Raw genomic sequence first — 25,068 nt, forward strand, 5'->3', positions numbered from 1 at the left:
CCCGGGAGCACTTCCGGTGCCCCGCGCTCGGCACTTGTTTGGATGCTGCCGTCACATCATGGCGACGCGCGGGGGCGGCGGCGCGGCGGGACCGACCCGGCGGAGCTCGAGCCTCAGCGGCGACGGCGACCAGGCGGCGGCGGCCCCGAGCGGCAGCCCCGAGGTGAGGCGGCGGCTCGGTCGGGCCCGGCGGGAGGGAGCTCCACCTTCGCCTCCCTGCCGGCTCGCGGCGCCGCGTTCCCCCCCTGCCCCGTCCCCACGCGGCCGCCCGGCCCGGGAGCACGGGGCAGGGGCGGACGGTGCCGCTCCGCCGCTCCGCGGAGCCGGAACCTCGGGCTGTCTCCGGGGCCGGACCCGCCGAGGCACCCGGGGACGCGTGTCGGCGAGGTCCCTGCGCGGCCCCCGCTCGCCCCGCGGGGTCGGGAGCGGCCCCTCGGCGCTGCCCGGGCGGCGCGGGGCGGTCCCCGCCGAGCGCGGCCCGCCGGGGCGGCAGCACGTGGCGGGCCCGGGGCGCGGGGGGCGGGCGCTGCGGGGCGCGGGGCTCTGCCGCTCCCCGGTCCCGCCGCCGGGCCCCCGGAGCCGCTCGGCACGGCCGGGCTGCGCGGCGGGAGCGGGCGGCGGCTCTGCCCGCGGGGCTGGCGGCAGCGTTTTCTTCACCTCCGAAATAGCAAAAACAACAAAAGGCCCTTTTATTTCTTTTTCCGTTTTCTGCCGAAACCACACTGAAAGCAGGGCTGTTCCCGGTGATTTTACAATAATTTCTGGTTGCAGATCCGTGTAGGAAAAGCTTAAAATACCTGTGCTTGGCCACCCAACGGCAAAGACTTAAAATACGCTGTAATTCAGCTGCTGTATGTAATATCACCAGCTCGGCGTTTTATGTGACAGAACTGCCTTGCTAATCTCATGTGCTTCTGAAGTATCTCATCCTGTGCCCTTACATAAATTCAAGTGGCATTTTAGTGGTAACTTTTTTCTGTGGTAGAAAGGATAACATCTCAGAAATAGGAACTTGGTGGTAGTTTATTTTGGCTGTTAAAATGGTCTAGGAAGCTATGGAGCTGGTTTTCTTCACTGAAAAGCACCGTTCTCTGCAGTGTTTTTTTTTTTTTTTTTTTTTTTAGTTCTTTACTAAGAAGTAACTTGTAAGTAACTTCGGTGTCTATTATGAAAGCAGGTGATACTGATGTTAAAAAACCCACCTGCATTCCATATTATTTCCAATACAGTTGAAAGGAATTTAATTATTTTAAAGAGGTGAAATATGGCAGGCAATGTTAAGCAAATTCCACACTCTTGTAGATTACCCTCCCCCTGCCTTGATATTATTTTTAGGTTCCTTGTGACCTGTTTGCATTGGGAATTCAGAACTTGTCTACCCTGCTTTTTCCAGAATCATACTGTGGATGACTATAAAACTATTAAGTCTATAGTAAAGAGGAAGTGAACTATCATTGGTGGAAGTGATTCATGCTATATTAAATGTTTTCTTAATTAGCACCTGTCTCAGCTGTTTATATTAAAAAAGGTCTTGTTAGATGTGCAGTACTTTGTCCTGTGGGTAAATGCCCTCAAAGCTTCCATGTAAGCTTTGGATTTCTGCAGTGAATTTTTTGCTAGAATTACAGGAGGTGTTTGTCATGAATTTTTTAGGTTGTTTTAAGAATCACTGGCAAAAGCAGATTTTATATAAAAGCAAAAGTATGACGGAAGTTTCTTGGCGAGGTTCACTCTGCTAAGTACTGTTTGGTTAAAGCATGCAGTACAAAAAGTTCAATAAAATCAGTTGATCTAAAGCTAAAATCAGCCAAAATGATCAGCGTGGAGGCCAGGGGACCCTCCTGTTGAGTCACACGGTTCAGAGTGAATTCCCCCTGCCAAACTTAGCCCCAGGCTCGACTGATAGTTTAGGCACAAAAGCACTTGAACTTGACAGCACTTAATCGATGCCTCCAGTTAACCAATTCAACACAAGATTTTGTAGAATTTACTATCAGTACAACAGTAAGTCACTTACAGACCTCACTTACTTACAAATGTAAAACACTTGCTGGGTGAACAGCATTCACAGTACATTTGCTATAGCATATTTACACTGCAGACACATACTTGAAGAGTGTGTACCAGGTGTATATCTGTGAAAAATTCTGTGAACTACTCACAGTTGATGCCTTTATGTCTTCTCAAGGGACAAAGAGCTGAGCCTTGAGGAGTGGTGTCAGCCCAGGCTCCATCACCAGCTGTTGGTGGTCCTCCAAGAATGGCAGACTTGGGAGTTCACTGGGTCTGAGAGCTGTCTCCCCAGAGGGAAATGCTGGCCACAGCCTGCTGCAGTCCAGGAGAGCTCAAGGGATCTCACTTAAGACCAGTATTCACAGGGTCTCAAGAGTGAGGGTTTTAGTTCTAATAATTTTTCATCCTGACTCCAGTTTGGGTTGGTGATTTCCCTTGAAAGTCCCCCGTAACAAAAATATTGTTCCACTTGGGTTGTTATTCATGTGGGGGAAAAAAAAGGGTTTTCAAGGATGTTTGTTAAAAGCCATGAGCTTGTCAGATATTGCTGTTTCCTGGGAGCAGACAGTGTTTCTGATAAGCTCCTGATGAGCTTATTCCTGGGTACTGTTTGTCAAGGCCAAGGCCTTGAGATTTCAGTGTGGCCTGGGGTGGGGGTGTGAGAGATGCACCACCACTGTTTCAATGTCTTAAGATAAGTGAGGGAAGAGATGGTTGGGGTTTTTTTTTTTTCCCATTTGTATTTGAGGTAAATTCGAAAGCTTTTCTTAAAAGCAGGTATGTCATCTGTGTCATGAGGCCACTGAAAGAGCAGAAAACCCCAGTGTGGTTAAGAGTAACAGGAAGAAGTAAGGGCTATAACCAGGGGTCATGTGGGAATGTTTCTGAACCAGTATCGAAGATCAGGTCTTGAATTATAAGGCCAGGAATTCTAATGGTGGAATTCTGCTAACAAAGAGTATGCTTTGACTTTTATGAAGGTAAAATGCAAATTTAGGAAGTATGTGTTTCTTAACAGTTGTCTGGCTGTTGGAACTTCTAACCTTGCAGTGCTTTGAAACTAGTGACGAGCAGTGCTGCAGGTTCCTCTGTCCAGTGTTTTGAAAGTAGATAAATGAGTGCATAGAGCATAGTTTTTAATGTAAGGACAGAACGTGGTGATGTGTTTGTTTGAAATGACTTTCAGATCTCACAGCTAAGCTCCTTGTTCAGTGGGGAAACCACCTCAGAGGCCATTAGGTTTGGGAAAGGTATAATTAGACTGTGTGATCATTCAGGTCAGTGAGCACAGTGTAGAGAAGTCTTGCATAGAGAAATAACCTCAATAAGCTAGTCTTGTGGTCAGAAACATCTGAACAATTGTGTCTAGACCAGTGGATGAAGGTGCACCTGCTGTAAAATTCAAACCCAAACTTTGTGACATCTAAAATGGTGGTTTTCATGCAGAAGTTGTGAATAAAATGATTACCAAAAACGATGACTTTATTTTACATAACTGTTGAAAAATCAATTTGAGGAAAAGTGTGTAACATGCATGTTTTCAAAATGAGCTTTTCTGTTTTAGCAGGAAAAAGTAAATTGCTGGATGCAGAAAGCTTAATATTTTAATGTTATGAACCATACACATTTGTGATAAATACAACTTATCTTTTTTGCTGCAATTTTTTTTTTTTTTTTTTTACTGCAGTGGATCAGGATAAGAGGTATAAGGCTTTTATGACCAGTTGCATGTTAAGTAAGTTTGGAAATGTAGTCAGCTGAACGGTGTTATTCAAATTTCTCTTTTGGTGTCTGATGTTGATTATATATTTACTTAGGTTGTCTTCACAGTTGTGAAAATCTGTTTTATGTACATATGCTTGTTTCAAAATTTCCTGGATATTTCTTGAAGTATTAGCAATTCCATAGGCTGAGGGTGGAAGAGTCTTTTCACAGCACAGTCCAACTGCTACTGTGGGGTATGTAGGAGTTGTTTCCATAGATTAATGCTAGTACTTATGTTTTTTAGGATAATTAGCTAACATACAGAGTAAAATCGATTGGTGCAGCTACTAATTTTGGGGTTTTTTTTATTGAAAGGTACAGAGAAGTATTTTCAGGTGGCTTAGGGAAAAATTGCATATGTGTATGCACAGGAATATGGAATACAGGAAGGCATGATACTGATAGTAAGCACAGTATATTTTAGGTAGCATTGTGTGCTGTAGACTTGTGTAGGTAGTGGAGCAGAAAAATAAGTGGGGCTGTGATACATTTTGGCGTGGTGGTAGGACAAGTGTCTGTTCTGTTCTTATGTGCAGTGCGTGTTCCTGAAGCTGAGTTGTTTGAAGGAGAGCTGGCTTAGGCTCTTGTGGTCATAGCCATTTTCACATACAGGATATCTGTCTTGTATGCTGATCTTTTAGGTATGAAATAAGGTAGAGTTTTCTTGATGTGCAAGTTGAAGGAGCAGAGCAGAAGACTGAAAACTGTGGGGTGAGCAGGAGCAGTGTTGCCAGTAATTTTCTTCAGCCATCTTCAAGTGGTTTGTCCTGTAACTCTTAAGTAGCTTGAAGATGACATGCTTATTCAGAAATTTCAGCATCTTGTAATAGCTAGTTTCACAACTAGGTAGGTTGCACATACCTTAAGAGTTTCGATAAATTTGTGATCTTACAAATTTGCATGTTACCTGTGCAACATAATCTTTTTGCCTCTGTAAATCTCTCTAGGCATATAATAGTCTGACTCTGGGTTGTCAGATCATGAGTTGCCTGTGGTTGAAGATGGCTGGAAGCTGAGAGAGCGTGGTAGCAGTTAGAAAAGGTAGAGGCGATTTCAGTAGAAGGTCTTTGCAGGGGTAGTTTTGTTTTGGTTTCATTCAGTCAGTACTGAATCAGCACTATTATACAATGTGCTGTGGGAAGTGCTCTCTTCTGGCTGGAATGTTAAACTGAGAAGTTCACCAGTCTGATGAGCACACATTTGAAAAGATGAGAGGTAAGAGTTAGGGTTGTTCTCACCACTGCTTCAGTAAAGAGGGAGCAAGTTCAGTGATTCATATGGGTTAGTACTTAACATTCTCAAAGTGTTGTTTATTATTCCTATACTCCAGCTTGAAGCTTGATACAGACCAAATCTGAAACTACCTGTAGTTAAAGTGCTTTAAGAATAGCATTGAGTATAAGAAGACTTCTGGATAATGGTTTTAATATCTAAAGTTACAGCTAATGTAGAAAATTCTTTTGTTAGTCATAATCAGGAAATCATCTAGATATTTGTGTTTGTGGCCCCTGTCAAGCAATAGCAGACTTCTGTTTTTTAAAATGAAAACACTTTCTAATTTAGGTTAAATAAGTTAGAATTTTAATATGTTGTGCCACTACTGTCAGATTTGCTAAAATTTACAGGCTGCAACTTGACAGAGATATTAAGTTTTAACTAAGAAGGAAATGGATTTTGGTTTGGGTTTTTTGGTTTTTGTTGGGGTTTTTTTTGGTATGTGTATGCTGTCAAATTGTTCTAGCTGCTGGTAGAACCACATTTTTGAACACAATATTCTAGTCTATGGTCAACAATTTGTAACTGTATTTCAGATAAGAAAACTGGATATTTTTACAAAGCCTGTCTACTGCTACACTGAGCTTTGGTTTTGCAGGGAGCTTATTTGCTTGTCAGTAAGTTTGAATTTGTTCATGTTCATGTTTGGAAAACCAAAACAAGGTTGACAAGTTCTGTATGTTTTCACCATCTTTATAATTTTCAAATGTGTTGGAGATGTACAGGACACATCTACACAAACCTTTTTCCTCAATTCAGTATTCTGATAGGTTATTTCTGCCTTTTCTGTTAGACTTCGGAGAATGAGTCTGAAATTCTAAAAGTCCTTGTGGCTTTTTTGACAAAGAATAGAGAATATTCAGAGTTTAGAAATTATTATTGTCAGTAAAAAATTGAACTGACACCTAATTTGACTTCAACAAAAAGCTCTGCTGAATTAATGAGGTGGTGGAGTTCACTTCGTGAAACTTCCAGATGCTTTAGAATATGCATGTGAATTGCCTGCTCTGAATTGATGTTTAGGTTACTATGATGGTTTGCTCAAAAAGAGATGGGCATTTCATGCTGGTCACACCAGTAGTAGTTGTTCCTTTTTTCACTGGAAGCAACAAACATTTCTTGGATAAAAACCAGTGAAAATTTTTCAGTTGACTAGGTTTGAAGCAGTCAAACTCACACAAACTGCTCACGAACGTGGTCTTTCTGATGTCCTAGTCCTTCAGTAGTTAGTGTTAAGTGTATACCTGTAGTGAGAATAAGGTATTCTGTGTTCAGTTCTTGTGCTCTGACTGCAGTTAGATTGGCTTTTATTTTTTAGAGGCTCTCGTGCTTTGGCTTCTTTCCAATCATCCTGCTTCCACTTCTGTTGGCAGGATTGCCTATTGCTGTGCAGTGAACTGGGTTGAGGAACTGATCTGGCTGTAAACTGTGTTAGAACAAGTTGCACAAATATTATGGCTAGGCCAGAGAAGCTTGGGCATTGCTGCTGTTCAGTATGTGACTGCAGCCAGTCAGGCCTTCTCACCTCCTGTTGGAGCTGCTGGCAATTTTGTGCTCTGCTTTCAAAAAAAACCTCAAAAGTCACTTTATGGATATCAGAAAGTCTGGAAATACTTAATTCTTTTGGGTGCCAAATCCGAAACTTTGAGTTTAAAGCAGGCTTCCTCTATGTTCTGCAGAACTACTTGGGTCTAAGTATCTTAATCATAAGTTCATGTTCTTTGCAAACAAAAAACTGCTAGTTTCAGCTGTTCAGTTGGTACTCTTGGTATCATGTTGTGTTGGAATAATCTGACCTTTCTTGTCAGCTTAATGTGACACAGTGTCTTCAGCTTCTGTATGAATCCTGGGTTTTAGACAACATAATATCTGTGCCATGGTTTCAGCCATTGGTGCATACAGAGAGGTGAAGTGAGCTGTGTTGTTTTCATGTTTCTTGTTTTGTGTTTATTTGGCTGACCCTAGAAGGGTAGGCCTTTCCTGGAAGACCCACAGTTTAGGACAAGCCAAGAGGAAGAAATGGGCATTTTAGTGATGACTTCTTAGTGGTGTAAAATGTTGTAATTCGTTATTTGTTCCAGCAGTTCAATTACTGTGTGACCTTTTTAGGCATTTATCAGTACGTTACTGACATAGTTGGAGAATAAAACTGCAGTGCACTTATATTTGTCCATAAAGCATGTGCATAATTTCCACACTTGTAAAGAGCTGTGCAATGTGAATCTTCCTTGGAAAGTCAAAAGTTGCTTCTTAAATGTCTCTAGAGATTATTTGCAGTTAAAAAGCTTGTTGTCCTTTGAGAAAGACATTGTGTAAAGTCCATCTCCTCAAGAATGAATATGCCTTGAGATAAGGTCTAAAGAAAGGGACTTGCTTTAAGAACAGAGAGCAACAAAGCTGTTATGCATGAATTTTGCAAAAAAAGTTGTATTTGTTTAATGATTTTTAAATAACCTTTTCAAGCATGCTGAACAAATTTGGAGTTGGAATACATCTTACAATACATTATGAGTGTTGGCTGCATTCCTTTGATGTTGGCTAATTCCTTTTGAAGAGGAAAACAGTCCTGTGCAGAATATAAAACCAAATGCAAACCCCTGGCTTTAAGAATTAGCACATTTTTTAATATGAAAATGTAAGGTAATCTGATATTAATTTGTGCTTTAACAGCATAACTGTATATAAACAAGTTCTGGTTTTATAATTCCTTTTGATTTTAAGGAAATTTACCTTTAGTCCACTGAAAATAATTTTAGTTTGCCAGTGAATTCAGCTCTGCTTACTGTGCTTGGAACTATCCATGTACATTGTATATTGGGATTGCAAATGGACAGCAAAATAACACCCAGCCACCTTCAACTATTGTCCTAAGTCCCAGCCTCTGCAGTGTAACCAAATGAACAAAACAAAAACACACACAGCCAAACACCATTGCAATTCTCATCAGCCTGAAATGTTTCTAGAAACTTGAGAGTGTCATTCAAGTGATTGAGAGAGGAGTCTGGAAATGCTTAATAAACTATAGAATATTATATAGAGAACATCAGGTATTCTGCTCTAAAATATGACCATGTCACAGCAGTGTTTTAAAACAACTGGTAGTGTTTAACTTTTTGGTTAAGTGATTAAACATTTAGCATTTTAGGAAATCTTTAGAAAAAGTTCTGTTTAATTGAGCAGAAAGAATGTGTTCTTAAAAATCATAGGCAGTAGAAGTCCAAGCCTGAAGTCAGTTAATACTCACTTTTTTGGATAATTCCATTGATGTGAATTTTACCCCTTCCAAAGTTGCTCCTGGTGTTCTTTATCATTCTTGCTATAGCAACCAGTCTTCTCCAGTTAAGAGTGGACTGTTGTATTTGGCATTGGGACTGAAGTAGTTCAAGCAGTTCAAGTTCAGTTGCTCTGTGCCATTGAAACAATGCATTTTATGGATTTCATTAGACTTCTTATCAGGGTTTATTTTTTGCATTTTACCATACTTGTCCATAGAAAAGGGTGGAAGTTGTCAATTTAAACATACTTGCTTGACTGTTTATGTCCACTTCCTGCTCCCCATCTGAAGGTGGTTGGTGGTGCCATGGAAGAAGAAGCTGGATCTCGGGAGATGGGAATGAATAACCAGGATCAACTGGTGAAGAGCAAGTGCACTGAGTTATCTGATACAGCATTGCAGTGTCCACAGTCCAATTGTTACAGCCTGGAAAACACTGGCCCCTTGGAAGAGGCTGAGTATATCACAAAGAACAGAAAGCACCCGGGGTCCACGTGCTGTTCCCAAGAGTCCCGTGAGGAGACTCCTGGGAGAGAAGAAGCCCGTACTGATCCACCTGATGGCCAACAGGATCCAGAGAGTGAAAAACACAAAGAGAAAACATTGGGTGTGTTCTCTTTGGTGTTCTGATTTTTACTATAATATTTTTAGAAAATACTATAAAATATTTATAATATTTTTGTAAAATAGCTATGGATTTGCTCTTTGTCTCAAATTTACTCTGTAGCCAAAAACTTGTCACCCGTAACAGGATATTTTGAGAAACTGTGTGTGCACTTCTGCTTGCAAAAGACAGCTCTTAATGCATATGTAAGACTCCTTCAGCTGGCAATGCTATTTTTACATGAACTTTAATAATAACGTGGTAATTTCTAATCTACTTTTTTAACTTTCTGGTTTAAATCTGGGATGGCAGTATTCAGTGCTGCCAAACATGGCTGATAATTAAATTCTGAATGCTTATTAAGAACATATCTGTCAATAAATAGTTAACCTCCTATTTTTTCAGATTGTTTACTATCTGTGCAATTCTAAAAAATATTTTTATGTTTTTATATTCAAGTAATTTTTGCTATCCTAGTTGTCGAATGGCAGGACAAAGAGGGCAAGACAAATTTATTCATGCTGATGACATCTTGTGATGACTTCCCATTTGTCATCTGTTCAGATTATGCAGCTGTCAAACCAGGGAACAACTTAAATCAGGCTAATTTCTCATGGATCTATATTTTACTTCTAAAGACAGGCTGCTTTTCTGGTATATGGTTTTTCTACCTTAGTAACATTGTCTATCATCCATTTCATAGGAAAAGAAGTGTTATTATTAATGCAAGCCTTGAACACACTTTCTACTCCAGAAGAAAAGCTGGCAGCTTTGTGCAAGAAGTATGCTGATCTGGTAAGTAATTTGTAAAGATAGCAGAAGTTATTAATGAGTTAATATTAATTATGGCATGCAGGAACAACTAATGAAGGATGGTTAATGATTTTGAGTATTTTACAGTGTTGGTAAAAAAGACACTCAGGCTGACTGAGTATTGCTTCAGACAAACTTTCTTGTAGTCATTTCACTTCTACATGACTGCCCAAATCCAAAGAAAAAACAGGTTTTGATAACTTGTTGTTGAAGCATAATACGAGGATTAACAGTAAAGTTAGTTCTTTTGGGAGTAATTGATAATGCTTTTGTGCTAGTGTTTTATCCTTTTAGGATAAAGAGAAAGAACATACTATCATACAGAGATTCAGGAGAGGGAGAATGTTCAGTTACATTTAACTCTTTAGTGAATTTTGGGAAATGTAGGATGTTGGAAAAATCTAGGTTTAAGCTTTGTGCTTTCTGATCATGTGAAAGAATGGAAGGAAAGGGTTGCATTTGTTCAGTAACAAACCAAAAAGAAGCAATTTGTAAAGTGCATTCCTGCCTCAAGTTAGGAATTTATTCTCTAAAATAACTTATTACAAAATTGGGGGTTTGAAGAGAGGGTTAATAAGTTTACTTTCCATAATGTTCTTGGAGATAACAACACTTGACTCATTTTTCTTTAGACAGGGACAGACAGAAATCGGAAGACTGGAAATCTTGCATGTATATGTTTTCCTGCCATATTTGTAGTTTTGGCAAACTAAAGAGATGAAAAGCCTAAGTTTTCTCTCTGTAGCTGTCAAGTGTATCATATGCAGATAATTCTGAAAATGACATAATGGCTGCACAACATGGCATAACTCTTCTGAAGTAATTTTTTTTTCTTTTGAGATTTACACTGTCTCTAAGACTTTGAGCATGATTTGGCAGGTGGTCTTTTTACTCACAGAGGCAATACTGATTACTTAAGAATGCTTAGATGAGTTCTGTTATGGAAATCCTGGGTCCTCCATGGAGGTCTGTTACATTTTTGCTTTGTTTTCCTTGCTCTCTTTCATGTGCTCTTGGTTCATGTGAGTGCATTTCCTTTAAAACTAGCAGCTTCTCTAAGTCACTGTCATTTAAATGAGAAACAATAATAGTTCTGAATTGTAACTCAAGGATGGGGAGCCCACCTAAAAATGAGCTTTGATACTGTGACAGAAAAATGCTGTAGGTGAGTTGTTCCTTATGAGCAATTGCTCGTGCGTGTGATGCCTTTTCTATTTAAGCAAACAGCTCCCATGTCACCTCACAGTGGTGATGAGGGCCTGCATGAGGAGCTAGGCCAGTATGAATCCCTCAATTCTGCCAAAGAAAAAGAGTCTGTCCTATTTCACTTTGAGTTTTATTATTACTGGAAAGATCTTAAAACAAGTAGGGAGCAGCTAGACCAAATAAATTGTAATCTCCTTCAAGAAGCTTGGTAGTCAGAAGAGATGTGTTCTCATTAAAGTTTTTGCCCTCCTAGGAGGGGATCAGCAGACTGTAGTCAGAGTAAGCATTCACAGTCACCATCCTAGAAAACCACCTGCTTTCCTCATGATGGTCAGAATGGCTGAGGAGCTGGGTGGGAGCTTGTCTGGGTGTAAGAATAGCTCTATTTCACCTAAGTGAGTTTGATGGAGGCCTCTGTTTGCTTAGAATGTTTAGGTTCGATCTGATTGTGTTCCTTTTAAGATGCATTCTTTTCTTCATGATAGTGGTGGAGAACCACTGGCATAGGTGTCAGCTTTAATGCCAGCAGAGGTTTGAACTGTTTATGACAGTCCATCTACAATGCTTTTTTTCTTTTTTTAAAGATTCATCATCTTTAAAGCTCACTGTCAGGTTTTTCAGTGGTGTCACATGAAAAGGACTGTACAATGAAGGTAGGAATGCCTCTCTCCTGGCAAAAGATCTTCCACAATTTTTTTTCCCATAATTTGGAATCTATCAGGAGATCAGCCTGTGATGCAGGAAGGTTTGCATCCTTAGTGATATGTCTCACACTGGCACACTTTTACAGGCCTGAAGTTTCATAGGTGTGCAGACAGCACAACCACTTGAAGTAGTGTTTTGTGGCCATGCAAGAAAAGGGCTTTTTGTATTTAGATGTGGAAATACGCCCTTAAATATTCAATTTCCCTAAACTACACTAAATACACTTTTAATTTACTGTTGTCATGGAGGTCCTTAACTTTATTCTTTCTTTTGTGCTTCAGCATTATTTTGAGCTCTTTCAGAAAACTAGCATTGTATTATTCTTCTGTCATGGTGATGTTCCTCATTTCCAGCCCTTTTTTCCTGTGCTGTGTCCCAAGGCTGAGGCACGATGTAATATGGAGCAGTGTAACACTTAACATTGTAGCCTTCTCTTTAAAGAAACAGCCTCTAAATAATGTGGTTTCTCGGGGAGTGCAAAAATCAGGTATAATGGAGTATCTCTGTGAGATATTAATGTAAGAAGCTTCACTGGATATTCATAGAATAGATTTTTGAATATGTACACAGTGTTTTCCTGTGTCATCTACCATGTAAACAGCCTAAAGGAAATAGAAAAAAAAAATTGCTTCAAATGGTTGAGACTGCAGATCTCTTTAAATCTTGGACTATGTAGGTGTAATAGTAACTGACTTGATTTGTCAGGGCTGCTAGTTTTGTCTGTTCTTTTCTGAAATACTGCAGAATTTTACAAACTTGTATGTATTACTCCTTCCCTTGGTAGGAGTGCCTGCTGACAAGGAGCTCCACACAGTTCTGTGGTTTTTCTTTTGGATAGCAAAAACAAGACCTGTTGGATAAGCAGTTGCATGTAGTTTTGAGATAAGAGTGGGAAAAGTTGTGACTTGTTGAAAAACCAGTCTCAGTTGGCTTTTAATTGTATCTGCTACAACTTCCTTTCGGAGGGCTACTCTTACCCGTGCTGATGAAAAGCAGGCTGATAGCTCATAGTCAACAACAGGTACATGCTGCCTGTTACTCGAAGGCAAATGTTAAGTTGGAATTTGTAAATTTTCATTTTCTGTCCTTACACATGTAGAATTGTTTGGATGGATGATGACAGTTTCTCTTTAAGATCAACTTGGGGTATTAATGAAATTTTACTTCCTTGTTTTCATCCAAAATGTTCAAAAGTTTCTTCAGTGTGCTCATCTAGACATATCAAAATGGTTTCACCTATGTTTTTTGAACAAAATTTACTCTATAACTGTAGTTGGAGGAGAGCCGGAATGTTCAAAAGCAAATGAAGATATTGCAGAAGAAGCAAGCACAAGTTGTGAAGGAGAAAGTCCACTTGCAGAGCGAGCATAGCAAGGCCATTTTGGCACGTAGCAAACTGGAATCTCTCTGTCGGGAGCTTCAGCGTCATAACAAAACTTTGAAGGTTAGTTCATTTGCATAAATTACAGTGGTGCTGGTGATGGAAATCTTACAGATCACTGCTTAAAATCAGGAGTGCTGCTTTTTTCCTTGTCACTTTGTCTATTACCTGTATGTATACATGAGTGGCATGTAGTGTAAGTGTAGCTGATTTTAATGTAAGGTAAATGGATAGTTAACTTGCTGATGCCCCCTTACCCCCCTCAAACCATTTCTTATTACTTGCAGTATTAGATCTTGTCATATTTGTCTCTGGGAGCAGTGCTGATAACTGCTGATAAAAATAGCACAAGTAAAATAATAGCAGCATGAAATGGCAGGGTAGCCAAAAAGCTTAATTCTGTCAGAATATAATCAATGGGAGTGAAATACAAGGGAGCCAAGATAGATAAGAATCTGTGATTGCTGTAGAAAATTGCATTACAGTATCAATGCTGGTTTTTACATCTTGATAATGCTGACACTTGCCAAGTAGCAAGATGTAGGATCTTAATACTAGTCTTTGAGTAATGCTGGTAATGGTAAAGCCAAAAGTTTCTGGAAGTTTGGCAATTTCTAGATTATTTTTTCCACACACTTCACATGGGTAGTCAGTATGGCATATTATGATTGTGGGTTATGTTAGTTCTAGCACTTCAGAAGTTTGAAACTATAGTGAATTGCTGCCATTGTTTCTGAGTCAAAAAGTGTCTGGTTTGACCTCAACACTTTTAATTTTTATATTTAAGTATTTTATGAATATTTATCCATAAAAGGAAGAAAACATGCAACAAGCACGTGAAGAAGAAGAAAGACGGAAAGAAGCAACTGCACACTTCCAGATCACACTGAATGAAATTCAGGCTCAACTGGAACAGCATGATATACACAACGCTAAGCTCCGTCAGGAAAATATTGAACTGGGGGAAAAACTGAAGAAACTCATTGAACAGTATGCATTGCGAGAAGAGGTGCTTACAGTACACTTGTTGTGGGATTTTATTAGTTCCTTGGCTGTAAGGATCAGATAATTATTGATAAGGGAGGAAACCCCCTCATGTCTTAGAGCCATTTTATATATAGTTTTGGTAATTATTCTTTATACTTCACTACTGAGAGAAATTTAGTAGCTCTTTGTCTCCCTGTGTGCCCTTCCTGACTGGTTTTGATTATCTAAGTTCAAGATGCATTAGAGAAAGTCTTTCACAATGAAAGTAATCAAATAGAAATAAGTTGTTTAGAGATTGTCTAACTTCTATCTTTAGATGTATTCAGAGCTCAGCTGGGCAAGGTGTGAGTAACCTGATCAGGCTTTGAAGTTGACGCTAGTCTGAGTAGATTAAATGGCCTCCAAAGGTTACTTCCAACATAAATATGTATTAATAGTGTAAATTCTTCAGAATTATAATGGGAGGGATATAAGAGTTATTCTGTCTTATTTCTTCCATTTCACTAAGTTGGGGTCTTTTGGGGAAGCTCGTTTGTGTACATAGCTGCTCTTGTTAGCACAGAATCGAAGTAAGCTATCATGCTTTAAGAACATATTTGGCCTGGTGTCATGGAAATGTCTCTACTCTAAGGCTAACTGAGATGTCTTTAAGTGGCACCAGGATGTGAGCTAGCTGCTCTAAGCTACAGTGATGGAAAACAGCCAATTCTCCTTGTCCAAGAAAGAACTGAGCTGCATGGAGTTCTACAGCTAAGATTAGTTGTTGGCTGGTTCTTAATTGACACAGGAGGTTTGGAGTATTATTTCTCAACTGTTTCTGGAAGGTTGTTGAGGTTTTGTTTTGTTGGGTTTTTTTGGTTGTTTTTTGTTTGTTTGTTTGGTTGGTTGGTTTTTTTCTTCATTTGGTTTTTAATCTGGGTCACTTAGAAAGTTCTATGTAAGGTAATACCCTACCTTTTGCAATCACAGAATATTTGTATCTACATTGAGACTATATGTAGAAAACAGGAAGTTGCCTTGTGCTACTTTATGGATAGAAGTAAGACTGCAAAATGCAATGATTTGTGGGATTTAATGAGCTAAATTTACTGTTGTTGCAAACTTTCCTCATTATGAACTTCTGTAGTTATGAAGACTAAAGCTCTTAGAAGTAACACAGTAAAGATTAGAGGTAGATAAACTAGCATTAGAAGCAAGGATGTAGACTGCTTTTTGCAGGATTTTTGAAATGTCTGGTGTGAAGTGACTGATGGTATTGTACCAACTTAATAAGACAGGCACCTGGCTTCCGTGAAAGACAAAAAAGGTTAATTACAGTTATGGAGATAAAGGGGTGAAAAAAGGCATGTAAAACAGTCTTTTACCATTTTGTCTTTTGCATGAAACTTTTAAACGGTGTACATCTCCCCAAACAGTACACTGCCTTCGTTCATTGACCAGCAGAGTGTCTATGTTTGGTTATTATTATTTTCTTTTTCCCTCTAGCATATTGATCAAGTGTTCAAACATAAGGAACTGCAGCAGCAACTTGTGGATGCCAAACTGCAGCAAACTACCCAGCTTATTAAAGAAGCAGAGGAAAAGCATCAGCGAGAACGGGAGTTTGTAAGTGAATTCTATATATGTTAAGAGAAATAAAACCCACCAAATGAGACTTCCTGATTTAAAGCAAATGTAGTAAATTGAAAGGACCACCTTTTGAAAGTTAGGGTAGATTTCAACAAAGAGAATTGAAATTTAAGTTTTGTGTATGATGCCTGCAATATTGATATCCATGCCTACAGGCAAGTAATGTTACTTGTTTGCATTTTCTCAGTAAAAATGCTAAATATAATTTAAATTTCTCTTAGACTGGGGAACATGCTCTGAAACACCAAAGGTACTTTCTGCAGTCAAGAGTTGTAACCTCTGTTTTCATGCTATAAGAGATAACAAATACAGAGTTAAGCACATGTTTTTGTGCACTGTTTGCCCCCCAAAATGTGTGTGATGTTTTGTACATTGATAATCAGCAATATACTTGCAGTCTTCTGAGAAGTTTTCTTCCAATGAATCTGTAACTTCAAAAAAAAAAAAAAACCTAAAAACCTTATTTTTTCTGTATAATCTTAAAATGACCATCTAGTGTTGGATTCTTCTGATTTTTTGAACATAATTTCTGCATCATAAGCAGGTGAAAATATCCTCAAACATGAACCTACAAAATGGTGTCAAGTTGAAGTAAAATTGGTTTGAACTAGTCTGCAAAGATAATATGGTGACTGGAGAAAAAAGGTGGGAAATAAATTAGGCTACAAACCAGTTTCAAATTACATACAGCTTGTTAATTAACTATCCATAATTTAGCAGTTCAAACTTGCTAGAGAAATAGAAATATTGTCTCATGTTGCCAGTTAGATAAATGTTTCAATAAAACTCTCTGCATGCCATCACATGCTTTAAATTGTATATATGAAAATACAGTATAGTAATAAAGCCTGTGTGAGAAAACATGATTGAATAGCCCTTCGGTGATGTTAATGTTTGATCATTTTTAATTATAGATTGAGTTAAGCCGCTTTTGGGAGTACTTTTTTCATTATATGGCTTTTTGCATTGTTTTTTAGCTGCTAAAAGAAGCTACAGAATCCAGACACAAATGTGAACAGATGAAGCAACAGGAAGCTCAGCTGAAGCAGCAGGTACCTTTTTTAATGCAGAGATCTTCAGTAGCAGTTCCAAAAAGAAAATACCAAGAGATTTGTGACAGTAGTGAACATAAGGCAACATCTGAAAAAACTTAAGATCCAGATGCTTGTGAAGAGTATTTCATATTTTTTTTAATTAGTCCGAAATTTAATTTCCAGTGGGTAATTCTTCCATAGGGTAGCATGAAATTGTAAAGAATTGATGTTTTCTACTTGCTGTTTAATACGTCTGGAGAATATTTTTCCTGGAAGGTGCTCAGCATTGAATTTCTGGAGTTAGTGCTTTTCTAAATTAATAGTGTTAATACTACAAAGACTAGAATGTAGGAAAGCTTAAGAAGAAAAGTTCAGGAAAGCATGGCTTCTCTGAAAATGTTGTTCTGTTGCGACTGTAAAGAGTTTTGTGGGGATTTTTGTTCAGGCAGGTTTTAGAATCTGTTTCTTACTGTTTCCATCACAACCTGTTGTGGAGGATTGGGAGCAAACAATGTCCCGTTTATCCCTGTAGTTATTCAGATTTAGTAACCTGACTATCTCTATCCACAGAACCTGCTGTCTTCAAATTTCCTTGTTGTAATGTAAGTGCTACAGTAAAATCCCCTCTGAGAAAGGAGAAATGGTCTCTGGTTTTTGTGCTTTGGATCACCTTCAGTCATTGACTGCACGTGAGCTCAGCACGAGGCACAGGGACATGGCAGTTTGAGCCAGCACCAGAGCAGTGGGAAGCAGTAGCTGTTCTCTTCACTGTGTGTCTGTTACTGCTTCGAGGTTTTGTATGAAGCCTCTGTCCTGCTTTCAGCTGGAATAGAGTAAATGTGTCTCTGCTCTGTGTTTTGGATTCACTATATTATTGATGGCACACAGATGTTTTGGCTGTTGCTAAACTGTGATTATTTTAAGTCAAGGGCTATTTTATATCTCGTGCTCTTCTAATGAGGAGGTACACAAAGAACTGGGAGCACAGCTGGGACAGGTGACCCTGGCCAAAAGGATGTTCCAGACAAGAAAACGTCATGCAGGCTGATGTGGGCTTGGGAATAGGATCTGGCATTGGGCAATAGGTGGTGAGCAACTGTGTTGTGCATCACTTGTTTTTTCTTTTCTATTATTATAATAATAATCTATTATTACTGTGTTTTACTTTGTTTCAATTACTAAACTGTTCCTATCTCAAACTACAGTTTTGATTTCTCCTCCCCATCCCACTGGGGTGGGAGTGGGGATGAGTGAGCAGCTGTGTGGTGTTCTAGTTGTCAGCTGGGCTTAAACCTTGACAGTGTCTTTGAAAGCTATTCCATGCCCTTTTTTCACATATACTGAACCCTATTCTTTTCTTGCCTTTCCAGGAGTTAGTTTTAAAGCGTGTGTGTATGTGTGTAGTTAGATGTAATCATACAAGTCTCCATTGGACTTGAACACAGGAATATACAGATACTTTCAAATAGGTTTTTTATATGCTTAATCTTTTTTGTTTTTTTTCCAAATTGGTTACCTTTATTTAAAATCTCGCTGCCTCTTTTGTTGTTTTTAATAGTTAATGTGGGTATAGTTAATGGTTTCTTGGGGCCAACAGATTTTTTTTGTAGAATGAGATGAGCTAGAAAGTTCAGTGACAGTAATGGCAAAGAGTCATGATGTACTGCTGACAATTAGCTAGGCTAATTCCTGTTATGAAATTCCCTTTACTAATAGAGTAAACCACAATATTCCTATGCTCTTAATTGTATTGTCCTGCAACCCCCAGTGTGAGAATTGAGAGAACCTACTACTCTTCACTGGGAGTAAGAAGTTACATGTATTCTTAGAATATCAAATCACGCACTGATTAGGAATCATTTTTATAAAACTGTGTTATTAAACATTTTGCTGTTCTTTCTTGGTGATTTACCTTGTGGGGCAGGGCAACAAAATTTTCTGTTATTACATGTTAATACTCCTGACTTTTTAAAGTGTAATGCTCTTCACTCTTCTGTGAATTTGTTTTCAATATTCACTTTCCTTGATTTTTTTTTTCACTGGGCAGATTACATTAGTTGTGAATGTGTATTTTGATTTCTGAAATAAATCCTGTTTATTTTGTCCCAGCCTTGGCTATTAGCTTTGGCTAGTTAGGAATTACCTACCTTTCCACCTTAAGTTTTAATTTCACCAACCAGGTGCTGAATTTTCTGTATTTGTGTACTCCACAAATTTTTTTTCCAGTGGAGAAGTAAAAATGAGGTATTGATGAACTGTGACGTCTTCCAGCATTTTATTAAACATAGTATTCTTTTTACTTCAGAATATATTGCTGTTCTATAAACACAGAGCTCTACTTCACATATAATTTGAATAGTACATTTTCAGACAAGATCTATGTGTTCCTCAAATGGAAATTGTAATATAGTTTAAAAAAATATAAGTAACTTATTGTTTTACCATTTTTAGTTTCATTTTGTCACATACCTACATATTTTTCTGTTTGTTTACACTGTTCAGATGATTGTCCCTGACTTTTTTCCAATAGCTTTCTCTTTACATGGATAAGTTTGAAGAATTCCAGACCACCATGGCAAAAAGTAATGAGCTCTTTACAACTTTCAGGCAAGAAATGGAGAAGGTATTTATAGGATTACCTAGTTTCATGAAAAGTAATATAGAAATGCATGCTGTTAGTGGTTTGCATTTTAGATTTTATAAGCATCTGCTTTCTGAAAATATAGAGTATTTTGACAATTTAATGTAGATTATAAGATAGGGTTTAAGACTTACGGGAGAGAAATGTAATTTTTTTCTGTATTTTAACATAATTAGGTAATACTTAAATTGTCATTTCAGTGTTCTACCAAATACTGGTTCTCATTCTCTTTGTCCGTGCTTATGTTTTAAAACTTTTCCTGGAGGTTTTTACTTGTACTTGAAAGTTGATAGTCTGTTTCTTTTTAGACTCAATATTGTTTTCTTTGAATGCAGAATCTGTATTTGTGGGGTTGATTCTGTGCAGAAGCACTTTCCCAGAACAACTTGTTCAAACTGGACTTGAAAGTAACACAAAGTCTTAATTACTCAAGTAAAATCACCTACGTTGCAGCACAAGCCACAAAAGTAAATCTTTTATTTATCTTTTGTAGATGACAAAGAAGATTAAGAAACTGGAAAAGGAAACTATTGTGTGGCGTACAAAATGGGAAAACAACAACAAGGCTCTTCTGCAAATGGCTGAAGAGGTAATCATCTTTTAAGCAGCAATGTAGTTCAGCTAGAGTCTGAGCCCTAGAGAACTTCCAACAGTTTTTCAGTTTTAGAGAACTGGAGGTAAACACTGTAGCCTCTTCTTGGACTTGCCTGCATTATGTTTCCTGTTATGTAAGTTATTGTCCTCCTCAGGCATGGAAAATGGAAGGCTCTATGTAAATCTAAGCTGATGGCTCAAGAAGAAATTGAGCCTTGTTATTGCTTACTGTTTAATTGGTGGGATGTGTATGAAATCATACAAGCTGAAGGAATTGACTGTAGTTCAATATGCTGAGAAAAGTTCAACCAATGCTGTGGTAGAAATTGTTTGAAATGCACAAGACTGTTACAAGAGAAGCAATCCCTGTGCAAGAGATCTGTTGTTTTCTTGCATTGCTGCTGCTTTTGAGGTCACAAAATGCCATTACTTTGTAGTCTGGCAGGAGCTGTGCAGTGCAGCTGTGCCTGCACTATCCAGGGCCTGGTTTGGGGATGTGAGGTCTGGCCTTGGCAGGCTGGGCTTGGTTGAGTAGGATCTGCTATAGTGCTGTTTATCTTTCCCTCCTTTCCTAAAAGGAGCTAGTTAGGAGAGCCCCAAGTGTGGTACATTCTGGCCTGGATTCTGCAGATGGATGGTGGATTTCTTACTTCTGTGCCCTTCTCCTCCCTATAGTTGCCATTATTTGGGTTGTAGTTGACAGTGTTATGGGAGTTCATATTAGGGTCCTGGTTGATGCCCAGCCCTTACTTATAGTTAGCATTAAGTAGTTATGTAGTTCTCACTGTTTTGAAAGGCATCCATTGCCACTCCAGCTCACAGCTAAGTGAGGTATGCTGAGCAAATTGGCTCTAGTTCAGCTGGAATTTGGCCTACTGAATTAATGAAGACTTTAATATTCAGGATTAAATAGTGGTGATTCTTTTAATTAATTTAAGGCGGGAAAATGGTTATATCACAGAGTTTTTATTTCCTTTGTCCTTCAGAAAACAGTAAGAGATAAAGAATACAAAGGCTTTCAAATAAAACTGGAGCGTTTGGAGAAGCTATGCAGGGCCCTTCAGACGGAAAGGAACGAGCTGAATGAGAAGGTGGAAGTGCTCAAGGAGCAGGTTTCTCTTAGAGAAGCAGATGTGGATCTGGCTGTGCAGGTGTTGCAGTCCTGTACACTCAATTCCCATGAGGATCTGGGAACTCCCATTGACACGGAACCAGGAATCCAACCCGATGCGGAATCACGTGCGGGAAATAGCTCAGAAAAGACTGTCACAACAAGTCCTGTTCCTGGCACTGAGTCTGTAGACTAAAATGAAGTGTAAACACTGTATTGAGAGATATATTTTGTGTATAACTTTCTCTGTTGGTGGTAACTATTTGGTTTTGTGGTGAAAATTTTCTTACTTTTTCTACCATATCTGTATTTTCTTAGAACTACTGGACTTATGTGGTACAGGAAGCTGCATAGCAGCTTTAAATAGCTTAAACTATAAATTTTCCACAACTGTGTTGCACATCTGCCTCATTTTTTAGAAGAAAATATTTTTCCATAAAAGGATGCATGTGTGTTTTCTCCCCACATCACAAATCACTGTCATGGAAGACTGTGTACAGACCTAATATCGTTTGGGGAAAATGGTGACAGCAGGTCACTCTTTTGTTTTAAAGAACAGCACTCTGGTTTTGTTCATTGATTTTCCACTCAGTATACTAAAGATTATTAATTTTTCCAGTAAATTTATCTACATAAGGATGTCTAATGGCCAGTAAAAAAGTCAACTTTCCCCCAATATACGTTTTCATATATTTGAATGAAAAAGTAAAGGTCCAGAATTACTAAAAGGTATGTTTAAAGGGTTTTATGTACTTTGTGGTATGAAGAAACAGCTTTGAAATACATTACCTTGCAGCTGGTGAAACAGGGTGTACAGCTTTTTGCAGATGTCTCAGGGCTGTGTTGTAAAGGTTAGTTTGGATTATTTGCCCTACCTGTAAACATGTTAAATATAAATGTGTGGGAAAATGTATGGTGATGCTACCAAGTGGGATTTTGCAGCTGTGGAGCCTATTGCACAGATGTTGGTCACATTCTTCCCTCTTAGCTGCAGTGTGTCCACCACATGGGTATCCTGACTAGAGAAATTCATTCATGTCTGAGCAAACCTCTGGATTATCTGAAGAGCTGGAAAACAAGATATTTCCTGCTGGAGGTGTGGAAGGCAGGAGTCTGGCATATAGACTTCTTCTAATAGCCAGGTATGCGATGTATTTAAGTGTTAGTTAAGGCTATACTGGTTATAATTGAACGTGAAAATTCAGATATGTCTCCTGAAGTACAGCGTGGAATTTCCTGCACATTCAACCTCAAAGCTGCACCAGTTGGCTGAGTGCCTTCCCAGTCAGGTTATCTGGTAAAGATGGTACTTCACATTCTTACACTAACATACCACAAGCAAAGCCCCCTTGTTAACCTTAAACCATATTGTATTTTCCTAGAAAATTTGATATCCACTTCTTTTCTTAAAAGGAACTAGGACCAACACTTATTTTTTGGCAAGGCAATGTGATCTAACTACATGCTACCCCTAACTTTAGTTCCCATGCATTTCTAGTTTTGTTTGCTGTAATTTTAAGAAATATGAACATGTGTAGCCTTTTCTGGTACTTTAAAAGTTTTTTGCACTTACTTGGGAGGGGATTTCTGAGTCAAGCACATCTCAATGAGCTTCCTACCCCCATTGCCCTTGGCAGTTCAGCGGCTAAACTACTTGAATGTTCAGGCTGCACTGAGCTCCCAGTCCTTTTCCTGTAGTAATGTATGTTGAAATAACTTAGCCATCTCAGAGAGAAAGGTTATGTAAGCCTAATACATGTGTTTTAGCTCATACCACTAAGAGGAACTGTGCAAATCTTACATTTCTGAAATAAAGTAAACGGGAAGCTGGCCATCTTTCTCCTAGATTGTGTGGATTTGGTGTTTGTGGTACAAGCACAATGCAGGAATGAAAAGGAGGTAGCAATGAGCAGTCAGATTCAGAGCTTTGAAATATTGATCATGCAAACTATAGCATAAGAATAACTGGAAAGTATTTCAGACTTGCTGTTCAAATTACTTGCTTTATAGAATCAAGTTTGAAAAACAGGTGTTGTGAGAACTGGTTTTCAGCTAACACTAAGTATGATGTAATTTTTCTGAGGAAAAGTGAAAAACTCTCTGGTGAATCATACCCTTGGCAAGGTAGGACATGCGGTTTTCTATTTTTACAATTTATTATTTGGACATTTGTATTATGAGCAATTCTTTCTGTAGTGCTTGTTTTACATGGAGGCAAGAGTGAGTTTTTGGACCCTGCTGCAAGAATAAATTAAAGGGCTTTTAGAGACACGACATATATATGCAACAGCAATACAGGTATCTTTGACACTGGCTAAATACGTAAATGAAGCTGAATGCCCCAAGTGAAAGGCTTTTAGAATGGGGCTATTTTCTTCCCTCAGCATATCCTTATCATAGCAACTTATCTGGCCAAGGCAAACTGTACTTTGCTTCCTGAAACCAGTCAGTGAAATTTCATGCATTGATTAAAAAGTGTTGTTTTAAAAATAAATAAAAACTGATGTTAGGGATAGCTCAGCACTGTCACTGATCTGCCATACTGCAGGCTATTGCACTGCCAGGCTGCAGCCAAAGGGGCTCCAGTAGGGTTTTTAAGTAAACTTGTATTACTGCCTTTCTCCCACTACTATGAACCATTTAACCTGGATGTAAACTGATGTAGCCTGAGATGAGTGTGTTTAATTGTCAAAACTGGGGCCTGATTGACAGTTTCACCATGATTAAGCTGCAAAAAGGTAAATTGTATGTGATTCAAGACCCAAACATGTGTATGCATACACACGTAGGTTAGGGCTGTATCTGTATTGTTTTGTCCTTCCTTTCATACACCTGGTTATGTTACAGTTCAATTCTCAGGTGTTGCAGAATATCTACCTCTTTGGACTGTAGATGGAAATAACTGTGAAAAAAGTGATGCAGAAATCTAGTTTGTGCTAAACACACTGCTTTATTTTTACAACCCATGTCTGCTTTCATGAGGAAAAGTGATAAATGAACAGGCAGTCTTTGTTTTGCTTTTCAAAAACATTTTGTAGAGATTTTTCACTAATGTGAATCTGAAATTTTATCTACTCAATTCTGTATAGATTAAGTAAATAAGTATGCTTAATATATTGGACTCTGAGTTTTTCTTTAACATCATACTCATGTCTTCTAACTGAACCTGCTGAAATTGTATTTATTTGGAAAGTCAAGTGTGAAAATTAAAAGACGTTGATATTTGATTTCAAGTGTATTGTTGGAAGAGCTGTGCTGGGAGGGGGCTGCTCTGGGGTCGTGGCAGTGACTTGGACATACCTGGTGGGAGCAGCCCAGGGCAAGGGGTGAGTAGGTGCTGCACTCTGCTCACCTCGCCTGGAGTGTCTTAAGGTGAAGGTCACTAGGACCATGAAGGTCAGGCAGTCTGGCTGAACCTGCTTCAAATTCTGCTCATGCCTTCTCTCCAAAAATTTACCCATCATAGTTCATTAGGGTGAGCTGTAAAAAATGTGGGGATTTATGGTAAAAAATAAGGTTTCCTAGTAAATTCAACAAGTGCTCCACATTCTGTCATACTCTGTGGAGTCCTTTGTTCCTAATGTGCACTCCCTTCCAGTTTTCTAATACTGAAAATAGGAACTTTACTTTATAGGAACTCCCTTCACTTTAATTATTGGTTCAATAATTAGGAACCATTAATGAAAAAGGTGTGGAGAGACAAGCCCATGCATGGTGACCCAGTGACTACAAAAAAGTGTTCTATTTGCCTTTTTTGGTATATATGCTAACATTTGGCAACTTCCCTAAACTAGGTTTTGTTTTGGAGCTGGTTTTGAGTTCAGTTTTCCTTTGTGTCTATTTTTTCTAGGTAGCGTTTGGAATTGCTCTACAACAACATATGCTCTCTGACTCTTTGAAGATAGTACTAGTTTTTTAATTTTAAAAAATTTAACTTGTTTGACAATACCATTGTATAAAGTGAGGAACAGGGTTCCTAGCCGTGAGCCTTTTCTAGAGCTGTGCCAAGTATTTTGAAACCCAACCACACTGTCTGG

At 38.8% G+C, this 25,068-nt stretch overlaps 1 protein-coding gene across 2 annotated transcripts; it reads left to right on the forward strand.

Annotated features, from left to right (window-relative positions):
- On the forward strand, window positions 1-24,145 carry TXLNG (taxilin gamma). 2 transcript variants are annotated; one of them, XM_021532334.4, is made up of 10 exons: window positions 1-163; window positions 8,618-8,933; window positions 9,634-9,725; window positions 12,928-13,098; window positions 13,850-14,044; window positions 15,508-15,627; window positions 16,629-16,703; window positions 19,216-19,308; window positions 19,820-19,915; window positions 20,907-24,145. In XM_021532334.4, the coding sequence occupies exons 1-10, from the start codon at window positions 59-61 to the stop codon at window positions 21,225-21,227; spliced, it is 1,584 nt and encodes a 527-aa protein (XP_021388009.2). In that variant the 5' UTR covers window positions 1-58; the 3' UTR covers window positions 21,228-24,145. The 2 variants fall into 2 exon arrangements, with proteins under 2 accessions (XP_021388009.2, XP_085441244.1); XM_085585118.1 differs by lacking the exon at window positions 19,216-19,308.
- Window positions 24,146-25,068: the final 923 nt, after the last annotated feature.

Source organism: Lonchura striata, chromosome 1 (genome assembly GCF_050655825.1).
Source record: "Lonchura striata isolate lonStrDom1 chromosome 1, ASM5065582v1, whole genome shotgun sequence".
NCBI lineage: Eukaryota > Metazoa > Chordata > Aves > Passeriformes > Estrildidae > Lonchura > Lonchura striata.